The 12,428-nt window shown below is 45.9% G+C and overlaps 1 protein-coding gene across 1 annotated transcript in view; it reads right to left on the bottom strand.

Annotated features, from left to right (window-relative positions):
- The window catches only part of adcy2b (adenylate cyclase 2b (brain)), a 49,561-nt gene that overhangs the window by 11,238 nt on the left and 25,895 nt on the right, over positions 1–12,428 (bottom strand). Inside the window, exons 9-16 of the mRNA XM_056298411.1 lie at positions 12,060–12,218; positions 11,703–11,835; positions 3,638–3,814; positions 3,469–3,509; positions 3,249–3,329; positions 3,022–3,091; positions 1,711–1,808; positions 882–966 (exon numbers count right to left, since the gene is read on the bottom strand). Coding sequence (XP_056154386.1) covers positions 882–966; positions 1,711–1,808; positions 3,022–3,091; positions 3,249–3,329; positions 3,469–3,509; positions 3,638–3,814; positions 11,703–11,835; positions 12,060–12,218 — 844 coding nt within the window. The remainder of the gene's footprint in view (positions 1–881; positions 967–1,710; positions 1,809–3,021; positions 3,092–3,248; positions 3,330–3,468; positions 3,510–3,637; positions 3,815–11,702; positions 11,836–12,059; positions 12,219–12,428) is intronic.

Below are 12,428 nucleotides of genomic sequence, written 5' to 3'. Positions count from 1 at the left end.
CATATCTTGGCAGCCTTCCCTCCTCCAAAGCCAACATTGACATTGAAATACACCATCGTCTCAGTTGTGCCAACCGGGCCTTCTCAAGATTGAGTAAAAGGGTTTTTGAAAACTGCAACCTTCAGGCTAGAAAAAAAAAAGTTGGTATACAAAGCGGTAGTGCTGCCCACCCTACTGTATGGGTCAGAAACCTGGACAACATAAAGCAGGCACTTGAAGGCACTCGAGGCATACCAACAGCAATGCCTCAGGAAGATCCGTAAGATCAGCTGGGAGGATAAGCGCGCCAAGTTCAGAGTCCTTGAGGAGGCCAACATGCCCACTATAACTTCCACTATCGCACAACATCAGCTGAGATAGACTGACCATGTCCTGCACATGTCTGACTCTCGCCTCCCAAAACAAGTCCTTTACTCTGAGCTCATGACAGGACACTGTGCCCCAGGAGGGCAAAATAAGTGATATAAAGATAAAATGGAGGCCCACATCAAAAGGTTCGGCATCCACCTTAACACCTGGGAACAACCAGCAAACACAGGGAGGCCTGGAGACCCGCTGTCCGTGAGGGTGCTGGGCGCTCCAACCATGACCTCCACTGTGCTGCTGAAAACAAGGGCAGACTCAGAAAGGAGCGAGTTACCAGAAAGGTCTAAACCACATCCTCAGCCACTTCTTCACACCCTTGCCCACATTGCCCCAAAATATGTGGCTCCAGGATCGCCCTGTACACCCACCTGAGGATCCACGAGGACCTAGAAGGAGGACAGTCGTACTCGACCCCGGCTGACCGCCATTGATGGTGTGTGCGTGTGTGTGTGTGTCTGTGTTTGTGTGTGTGTGCATAAATCCATGTACAGTTTAGGTAAGTACAGCGGGCTCACCAAAATGTGACTGGCAAAGCATATGAGCAGGATCAATGCCAACAGCAGGAATGCCAGTCCAAAGGAGATCCCCAATACAGCAGTTCTGGAACACGAACACACACACACACACACACACACACACACACACACACACACACACACACACACATACATCACATTACATGACAGTTCTCACCATGTCTATGCCATGTCTATGCCCTTTGTGGGGCCACCCGCGACGAGGAATGTAATGAAGGTCTGAATGCATTCGTCCTCGGATTCTAGCTCTATTTGCTACCAAGCATGCATTTATCGACACTGGACTGTAAAGTTGTTCTATGGAGACACAACAGCGGGGTTTGATTTAAGTATGCCTGCCATAAAAGAGATGATGTCATGTCTAAATAGCGGGGAGAGAAAAGACCACTGGGAGAACGAGAGAGAAATGAATCAGAAAATCAATAGCCTCTCAGATGGTGCATTACATCTTTGGTTCCTTTGAGCCGTAAATTAGCATGATCATGGATTTCTCTTCTTGCCATCAAAGAGACGCTGCAGTTTGATTCACTTGATCTATAATCACTACCAGACATGGTGCCTTTTCATCACTATCCGTTTTTGCATTTTGTCAAGCTGCTCTGCCTCGCTCAGCTGGCTTTCTTAAATCAGCATACTGGCCTGTGAAGGTTCGAGAATGCTGATGCATCATTGCCTGTTTTGAGGAAAAGCAGCGAGAAAGGGACATCGTTGAAGGAATAGTAGAAAAGCAGTCAAAAGCGGCTTATTGTTGGTAATGTTAGCAGGGGGGTAAGTAGTCTGCAACAGCAGGTGAAATGTAGAGACTTACTTGGGCAAGACCAGGACCTGCACTATGAAGATACAGCTGAATATGAGACATGCGCAGGTGACATAGTACTTGAAGGCAGGCAACGTTGTGGATCTGTACTGTTGAGAAAAGAATAGGACAAGACGGCAGCCGAATTATTCTTATTAAAGAACGACCGAGATTTCCCTCCTACCTAAAACGACCATGGGCGGTCAAAATGACCGCTGGTTTTTAAACTCTACACTCTGTCAAGATAAATACACAATTGAGATATTAATGCACTGCATATGTTAGCATGTCTGTTAGGAAACTAACTGACACCAAAATTAACATTTTAACCACTATAATACTATTTTTAAAGAATTTAAACTTCAGAGAGGCATGGTCGAAGTTCAATAGCAAATTGAAAAAGTGAAAATACTACCTGAAAAACAAAACGGAAAACACATATTGCTAATCTAACAAACGTAAAATGTAAAAAAAAAGAACTGAAAATAAATATTAAAACAGTCCCAAACAACGACCGGAACTTAAAAACTACTAGAACGACCGTGGGCGGTCATTTTGACCGCCACGGTTTTTAAACTCTATATTCTGTCAGTATAAATACCCAATTGAGATATTAATGCATTACATATGTTAGTATGTCTGTTAAGAAGCTGACACCAAAATTAATATTTTAACAACTTTAATACTGTTTTTCAAACAATTTAAAATGGCCACTGTCCAACGCTTGTAAATACTGAGACGCCTCAGTGGTAGCCATGGTGCATCTGAAATGGCATCTGTAACCAGACATGTTGGACATAATCAGAAATCAAGTTTAGAGTATTTCTCTGCACTGGAGGACGCTAATGTGTTTCTAGGACAGAGTAATGAACGTCGAAGGAAATGATGTGACCAACACACGTCGTAAATAGTGACATGACGTGCAAATTACACGCGGTTATTTTGACCGCTCGTGGTCGTTTTAGATAGATCTTATGAAAGCTTTTTTGTGTGGAATTGATCTAAAACTCATTTTAATACAAATATATGCAATTTTAGGAGCATTCAGGGAGCGGCAGGTCTGTATCCCCCCCCCCCCAAAGTTATTAATCTGAAAATCCAAAACGGTCAAAATGACCACCTTTGTCATTCTAGTGTTAAAGCACCTCAGGTGTGATATAGAGAGTGCTTTAACTACGGGGTGTGTAGCAGAGCATGCATTTTCTTCTCTTTTCCAACAAGGCTGCACAGCCTACACAACAGGGTTATGCTTCAGCAGGATGTACATAGGTCCATATCTTGGTACTAACGCATGTCGTATGGTTTGTGTATTAGTCTAGATACCTCTTTCTCCAGTGCTTTGTTGTGAAAGAACAATGAAATCCTCTGGATGTCCTCAGACTTGAGCCACTGCCTGGAGAAAAGAGCGAGAAGAGTCGATGTGAGGCGAGAGTTACCGACTTGATATTTGCTACTGCCCAGCTCCAGAGGGAACCATGCCAGCAAATGCCATCTCTCATTGTCAAGGGGAAGATGTGGACCAAGGGTGAGCGGAAAGAGACAGTACTGACTTCTGCGAGTTAATGCCGTCGATGGTTCGAATCATCCGCTCATTAAGTTCCTCTTCGAATCGCCTCCTCTGAGATTTGGACCTGTAAGTAAAAAGGGGAATTGCATATGAAAGGTAACGGAGGAGTAGAATGTTTTATTCTGAGCGGTGAAACCCCGTCACGATGGGGCAGAAAGTTACATGTGACATGGATGTATGACCAGCATCGGCCTCTGTCTCACCTCTCTTGTCTCTGGTAGTGGTACTGCCCCATTGGAACATCCTAGAAGCGGAATATATCATAAGTCTCTCTGTCTATTAGTGATTAATATCAATGACCACATGCCCTGTGTGTGTGTGTGTGTGTGTTTACACTGATGGATAGGTGTATTTGTGCATGCATCCGCTCACAGTGGTGTTGATCTTGCCGTTGTCAGTGGTCATGCTGTCTCGGTGGTGGAGGTTGGCGAAGGGCTTGGCTGCTCCCCAGGACTCAAGGTACCGAGTCATCCTGACAGAAGCCCTCATTTTGCCCCCGTCCAGAGATGGGCGAGAGCGCACGCCCAGGTGGGGGCTGTGCCGCTCAGTCTGCAAGAACCGGGGGGGGGGGGGGCAAAGGCCGAGAAAGAGACGGAGTGATATTAGAGATGTCTGACATGGTTTTTGCACTAATGCATTCCTTATCTGGCAGTCGAAGTAAAAATGTGCCAGGAAGTTACAAAATGTACAACTTAAAGAGATGAGGCTGTGATCAATATCTGTTCTCTCTCTGATGAATTTTCTATTAAAAATGACTGTTGACATTTTTATTTCCAGAAATTGCTTTGTCAGTAGATGTCATGCCAGCAGTCTCCAGTAAATAAAAGGGAACTGAATTGATTTAAATGGAGCTGAACTGAATTGAATTTAGAGCATAAGAGAGGTATACATGTACAAATTTAACTGCGTAACTAAACTTATATATATATATATATGTATAGTCGAGTCACTAAACCTCGAGTCTGAGTCGAGTCTCCAGTGTTCGAGTCAGAGTCCCCAAAGACGAGTCTGAGTCGAGACCGAGTCAAGTCCCCATTACGTGAGTCCGAGTCATCAAGGTTGAGTCTGAGTCGAGTTCCAAGATGGGCTCCAGTGCGCCACTCTGGCATCGTAAAAAAGCTATTGATCACCACATTGGGTGATCAATGTTACGGTATTCATATAGCTATCAATATCTTATGCCAAATTATTAGGGCCTATTACCAAAAAAAAACAGTCTATCTATTAACAAGTCCGAGTCCTCATCTCCACCTTCCGAGTCTGAATGCAGTCAGTGCTCAAGTCCAAGTCCAGTCACGAGTCCTGAAAATCAGGACTCCAGTCGGAAGTCCGAGTCCTGGACTCAAGTACTACAACACTTTATATATATATATATATATATACACTACCGTTCAAAAGTTTGGGATCACCCAAACAATTTTGTGTTTTCCATGAAAAGTCACACTTATTCACCACCATATGTTGTGAAATGAATAGAAAATAGAGTCAAGACATTGACAAGGTTAGAAATAATGATTTGTATTTGAAATAAGATTTTTTTTACATCAAACTTTGCTTTCGTCAAAGAATCCTCCATTTGCAGCAATTACAGCATTGCAGACCTTTGGCATTCTAGCTGTTAATTTGTTGAGGTAATCTGGAGAAATTGCACCCCACGCTTCCAGAAGCAGCTCCCACAAGTTGGATTGGTTGGATGGGCACTTCTTGCGTACCATACGGTCAAGCTGCTCCCACAACAGCTCAATGGGGTTCAGATCTGGTGACTGCGCTGGCCACTCCATTACCGATAGAATACCAGCTGCCTGCTTCTGCTCTAAATAGTTCTTGCACAATTTGGAGGTGTGTTTAGGGTCATTGTCCTGTTGTAGGATGAAATTGGCTCCAATCAAGCGCTGTCCACTGGGTATGGCATGGCGTTGCAAAATGGAGTGATAGCCTTCCTTATTCAGAATCCCTTTTACCCTGTACAAATCTCCCACCTTACCAGCACCAAAGCAACCCCAGACCATCACATTACCTCCACCATGCTTAACAGATGGCGTCAGGCATTCTTCCAGCATCTTTTCATTTGTTCTGCGTCTCACAAACGTTCTTCTTTGTGATCCAAACACCTCAAACTTGGATTCATCCGTCCACAACACTTTTTTCCAGTCTTCCTCTGTCCAATGTCTGTGTTCTTTTGCCCATCTTAATCTTTTTCTTTTATTGGTCAGTCTCAGATATGGCTTTTTCTTTGCCACTCTGCCCTGAAGCCCAGAATCCCGCAGCCGCCTCTTCACTGTAGATGTTGACACTGGTGTTTTGCGGGTACTATTTAATGAAGATGCCAGTTGGGGACCTGTGAGGCGTCTGTTTCTCAAACTAGAGACTCTAATGTACTTATCTTCTTGCTCAGTTGTGCAACGCGGCCTCCCACTTCTTTTTCTACTCTGGTTAGAGCCCGTTTGTGCTGTCCTCTGAAGGGAGTAGTACACACCGGTGTAGGAAATCTTCAATTTCTTAGCAATTTCTCGCATGGAATAGCCTTCATTTCTAAGAACAAGAATAGACTGTCGAGTTTCAGATGAAAGTTCTCTTTTTCTGGCCATTTTGAGCGTTTAATTGACCCCACAAATGTGATGCTCCAGAAACTCAATCTGCTCAAAGGAAGGTCAGTTTTGTAGCTTCTGTAACGAGCTAAACTGTTTTCGGATGTGTGAACATGATTGCACAAGGGTTTTCTAATCATCAATTAGCCTTCTGAGCCAATGAGCAAACACATTGTACCATTAGAACACTGGAGTGATAGTTGCTTGAAATGGGCCTCTATACACCTATGTAGATATTGCACCAAAAACCAGACATTTGCAGCTAGAATAGTCATTTACCACATTAGCAATGTATAGAGTGTATTTCTTTAAAGTTAAGACTAGTTTAAAGTTATCTTCATTGAACAGTACAGTGCTTTTCCTTCAAAAATATGGACATTTCAATGTGATCCCAAACTTTTGAACGGTAGTGTATACTATATATATATATATATATATATATATATATATATATATATATATATACATACATACATACACACACACACAAACACATATACATACATACATACATACACACACACACACACACACACACACACATATTATGCTCTTTTTGTGGTTTGCCTTGGTCCCATAGTTGTAATACAGGTAAAATGATGTGACAGTGTGTCAGTGTGACTGATGATCTCAACCATCCCAAGTTGAATCACGGAATAATAAATGAAATAATGAATCATGAAAAGAAATGTCAGAAATTGTGCCAAGCTGTTTTTCCGACCCAGCAGATGACCTGACACGCAGTCTATTAAAGCAGAATCAAGAGCTTTTACAGTATCTGGTTGACCTAATAAGCCAGCTACATCTCTGGAGAACGTGTGATTTATTTACTGTCACTTCTTCAGCTTCCTCCTCGAGGATTGAAGTGATTTCCAGGAAGACATCAATCTTTTCAAGTTATGAAAGATGAATATCTAAAAAAAAAAAGTAGTCAACGTTATTCTCGGTGAAAAAGCAGGACGAGCAAAGCCTCGTGTGTAGCTGTCTCAGCATCGGTGTTATGGGGGGGCCAGGACCGTCCAATAAGGTCGCTGTGCCCCCTCAGCTGAGTTCGCTCCCCGACAGAAGATAAAACTGAAATACTTTTACAGTGATAAGTAAAATTAAGTCATACAATTTGGTAATGGAAGACTTAAAACATAAAACCATGATAGTTTGCATTTAGGGAACAATTTCTTACTGAAAACAACCACCCCCCACCCCACCTAGCCAATTAAAAACAACCACCATATCTTCAGTGTATGACCAGCCAATTAATTATATTACAAGGTCGAACTCAGTACCATAGAGATGTTAGGTGGGCAGTAGTAATGTGGACATCTTCTTGGCAGTAAACAAAACGATGTTCACAACTTAGCCATCATTGAACTAATATGGACATAATAAAGTGGTCTGGAACAGCAGCCACACCGGCAGTAAGTGGAGGCACAGTCGGCGACTCCAGCTGTTCAGGAGGTGAGTTCATAAATCCACTCGTGCACCCCGGGAAAACGTCTCTCCTGCTTCGTGCACGGTGCTATGTGAGCGGGGTATTGTTGTCACTTTTGAAATTGCGGCTATGTTTCTGGATGAGCGCGCATATGGTGGTATAGTTATGCATACCGGCTCTGGATGTGGCCTAAAGGATGCTGTTTATCCTTTAATCTGTTGTGTAACCTATGAAGGTGGTGGCCCAATGTATAGGTTTATTCTTTTTTGGGGGGGGGGGTTACTCCCCTTTTCTCCCCAATTGTACCCGGCCAATTACCCCACTCTTCTGAGCCGTCCCAGTCGCTGCTCCACCCCCCTCTGCCGATCCGGGGAGGGCTGCAGACTACCACATGCCTCCTCCGATACATGTGGAGTCGCCAGCCGCTTCTTTTCCCCTGACAGTGAGGAGTTTTGCCAGGGGCACGTCGCGCGTGGGAGGATCACGCTATTCCCCCCAGTTCCCTCTCCCCCCTGGAACAGGCACCCCGACCAACCAGAGGAGGCGCTAGTGCAGCGGCCAGGACACATACCCACATCTGGCTTCCCACCCGCAAACACGGCCAATTGTGTCTGTAGGGACGCCCAAGTAAGCTGGAGGTAACACGGGGATTCAAACTGGCGATCCCCGTGTTGGTAGGCAATGGAACAGACCGCCACCCGGACGCCCAGGTTTATTCTTTGTATGCATGCTCAATAATCCAGGTAAGGAAATGTCCGAAGGTTGAACTAGTTCATCTGGACACAACGTTTACGGAGAGAAACGTTTCATCGCTCATCTAAGTGACCTCTTCAGTCTCAGCTGACTGCAGGAACCCCACCCCTATAAACAATACAGTGGCAGGGGGGCGCCCCGGTGGCTCACTTGGTAGAACACGTACCCCATAAGGCTGATTCCTTACCGCAGCAGCCTGGGTTCGAATCCAGCCCGGGCCCTTCGCCACATGTCATCCCCCCTCTCTCCCGTCTTTTCTGTCTCTCGACTATTGCTATCGGATAAAAGGAGGAAAATGCCAAAAAAAAAAAAACCAAACAAAAAAACCCCACACTGGCATAACGACCGAAGATTATGGCCGTTCCCTCTTCACACAGATGGCCTCTTTATCTCCCCGTTAAAACCAGCGTTCCTCCCTATCAAAGGAGGAAAGCTGGTTCTGATTCAAATTTCTGTGATTTAAGTTTATCTTATTTTTTATAAATTTATTTCTAGTTTTTCCCCTTATCCCGCCCGATTAACCCAACGGCATATGGCCGGAGCTCTTGTCGAATAACTCCCCTGGCTCACGTTTCCACAGGAAGGAGATGGTCGTAACACCAGCTTCCTTCAAACTCGTGTTGGCTGCTCTCGCTACTTTACCCGCTGAAGCCTCCTCGAATGGATTGCATCACCTTCAGGCCGCGAAGGAGGCGTAGGGAGGATGCTTTCAGTTGCTTGGCTGCAGGCGCCCGGATGGGCCAGAGGGGTCGCTGGAGAACGACGAGTCCCCGAACACTACACCGATCTACACCCACTATCCCTCGGGTAAGGGTGGCCTAATGAATGCCTTACCCCGTGGACGCTCTGGCCGTGACCGGTTATGGCGAGTCTGGGATACCAACCTCCCAGCCACGTGACGAGCGGACCGCAAGAACGGCGGTTTATTCCGTTCGGCCATCGATTTAAGTTTATTTGTTGTGTAGAACCGCCTCTCGCAGTACTGGGTAAAATGCAAAATATTTAACAGATTTCCCACTGAGCATCTTAGTTTAAAACCTCTGGTTTTGTGGATGTACCGCGTGCACGCCTGCGCACACAACTGACAGTATGTCAGTCCGCCTCTGTCGACCGGAGCCGACTGTCCATTTTGAGCCATTTATCTGGAGTGTAAACAGACCTGTTTCGCATCTGTGGAGTACATACTCGCCATCTGAGTGGGTGTGAAACACAGCGAAACGCTTGGCTCAAAGGAACAATGGTCGGTTGAGATCTGTTAACATCTAGGGACCCCCCCCCCATCTCCAGTTTTAAGAGCTGCTCCAACTGCCCCCAGTTTAAACACACAACAATCACAGCTCTCGTTTCTTTTCCCACAAATGCCATGCTTCTTTCCCAGAGGGTTGAATCACTTCATCTGAACACAATGTTTATTGGGAGAATACTGTAATAAAAACAGATGTACTCTTAGCGCCCCCCCCCCCCCCCGGTTCAGGGATGGTCGTTCCCTCTTCAAATAGATGTCCTCTTTGACTCCCCGTTCACACCAGCGTTCATCCCTATCAAGGATGTGCACATCCTCATCTGGGGAGGATAAGAATACATCTTTCACCATTTTTTTTGGGGGGGGGTTCCCCCCCCCTCCTTTTCTTCTTAATTGTACATGGCTAACTACCCCAAATCTTCCGAGCCGTCCCAGTCGCCGCTCCACCCCCTCCGCCGATCCGGGGAGGGCTGCAGACTACCACATGCCTTCTCTGATACATGTGGAGTCGCCAGCTGCTTCTTTTCACCTGACAGTGAGGAGTTTCACCGGGGGGAGGTAGCGCGTGGGAGGATCACGCTATCGCCACCAGTTCCCCCTCGCCCTCGAACAGGCGCTCCGACCAACCAAAGGAGGCGCTAGCGCAGTGACCAGGACACATACCCACATCCGGCTTCCCGCCCACAGACACGGCTAATTATGTTTTATAGGGACGCCTGACCAAGTCAGAGGTAACACGAGGGCTTCGAACCGGCGATCCCCGTGTTGGTAGGCAACAGAGCCATCCGGACGCCGCATCTGTCACCATCTTACAATGCTGTGATTGCAACCAGTCCCCAACCTCTGTGAATAGTACACATGGCCATTGTAACTCTAGTTAATGATCACAGTAAGTTGCATAAGAAACCGAGCGTTGCTTTCGGCCATTTTGCAACTGTAACGTTTATAAGGGTGGGGAGCCCTGCAGCCAGTTGAGACTGAAGAGGTCACTTCAGTGATGAAACGTTTCTCTCAATAAACGGTGTCCAGATGAACTGATTCAACTTGCTGGCATTTCCTTACCTGGATTACCGAGCATGCATCAAGGCGCCGTGTTTCTTTTTCCTGCCTTCTTGTTATTCACAACAAGCTCACGACAAGTTATTCACAACAAGTGGTGTGATAGATATTTTTAGCTCTTCGCAAGTCAACCAACAAGATTCAATTTAGATATCCAAAGATAACGCAGCACATTTCTCAGACTAAAAACACAACGTTGAGGAAGTCTTTGGGACAGTTCACGGCATCCATCTTGAAACTATCCGCGGTGTTTTACCTATCGAGTTTGGCTAAACTGCTTTCACCTTCATAAGGAAGCAATATGAAATCCACCCAGATAGCTTTTTTTTGGGGGGAGCATCCAGTGTCATTTGTTAGTAAGCAGCCATACCTTCACATGCACACTATGACTTCTTCTCACACAGAGCTTACGGTGTGACAGTATGTAGACAGGCCACCGGGCCTTAAACACACGGGGCAGAAGTCCCATGAGATGACACGACCTCACTGTCACATACAGCAAAAGTACAATTTGCCTACTTCACATATATTCAAATGTGTATTTATCCCCCCCCCCTTTTTTTCTCCCCAGTTGTACTTGGCCAATTACCCCACTCTTCCTACCGTCCCGGTCGCTGCTCCACCCCCTCTGCCGATCCAGGGAGGGCTGCAGACTACCACATGCCTCCTCCGATACATGTGGAGTCACCAGCCCCTGAACAGGCGCCCCGACCGACTAGAGGAGGCGCTAGTGCAGCGACCAGGACACATGCCCACACCCGGCTTCCCACCCGCAGACACGGTCAATTGTGTCTGCAGGGATGCCCGACCAGGCCGGACGTAACATGGGGATTCGAACTGGCGATCCCCGTGTTGGTAGGCAGCGGAATAGACCGCTACACTACCCGGACGTCTCACTATATTCAAATGTTTTTTAAGTGCTAACAAAATCTAGCACCTGATATTTCACGTGAGATTGTCAGACAGGCGAGAGGGGCTTAGCAAGTGGTATCTGCAAAGCCCCACAATGCAAGACGGTCAACTCTTTCTATCAAGGATCCTGAAACACGCAGTTCACCACCAACAAATAAAATTCAAGATATTAAACTTTTAACACAAATCTCAAATTATGGTTGACGCAAAATCAGAGATGTACACATTTCCGCTAAGCTAACTCATGACTTCATGGTTTTTCTGACTACATATTCTTTTTGATTAACTGTATAATATAACTCTGACTTGTTCTCTAAGACGAGCCAAACTCAAGACAGGAGTTGGAAACTAGCTTCAATGTGGAGGTAAACCAGATGAATTTGCATCATCCCAATCAAATAAACGAATAAAAACCAATGCAAAAGCAAAAAAAAAAAAAAAATCCCATCTAACCTTCGGGTTGATGACCAGGTATGTGAGCACCCCGTGCTCTTTCAGATAGGGATCTCGACTCTGGCCGTCCCCGGGTTCCACCTTATAGGAGCCCTTCAGATGCTGCAAGGTCACCGCAGAGATGTGGACCCTCCTGCAAATGACAGGGTTTGGACAGCGCTGAGGTTAGGAGTCTATTTAATCTTTCTCTGCCTTGAATATTATTAATCATATCATTTATCTGGGGTCAGGGTCTCAAGTGTCCCCTTCCCCTTGCCTGTGTGGTGTTCTAGATGGCAGCTGTTTGTCTGCGATTTAAACCCTCTGTCAAGCGAGTAAAAAAAATACAGCATGTTGGAGGATTAATCAAAGGCTTACCCGGGCACACCCCCTGCCTCCATATGATTGGCCAGTGTGACATCATGTGACCAGACGTCGTACTGCCACTTCTGGAGGCCTATCACGCCACACAGGACATTCCCAGAATGCACCCCGACACGCATGTTGATGTCCACGCCGGTGGCGTCTCGCACTTTCCTGAGAAGATGCAAGCAAAACCTCTCTCAGATGACGCACCAGACAGGAAGTGACAGGATCATACATCTGTGTGTGCATGTGTAGTCGGTGAGTGAGCAGGAAATGAGAGAGGGAAAGATGGCGTTGACGGACGGCAGAGGAAAAGAAAACCAATCATGGTTATTGTCGCTTAGTCGGCAGGCTTATGATGTCAAAAGAGCTCAAAACTGA

The sequence above is a fragment of the Lampris incognitus genome, chromosome 18 (assembly GCF_029633865.1).
Source record: "Lampris incognitus isolate fLamInc1 chromosome 18, fLamInc1.hap2, whole genome shotgun sequence".
In the NCBI taxonomy this organism is placed as follows: Eukaryota; Metazoa; Chordata; class Actinopteri; order Lampriformes; family Lampridae; genus Lampris; species Lampris incognitus.
The sequence above is the reverse complement of the archived record's forward strand: the minus strand, read 5'-3'. Positions and strand labels throughout refer to the sequence as shown.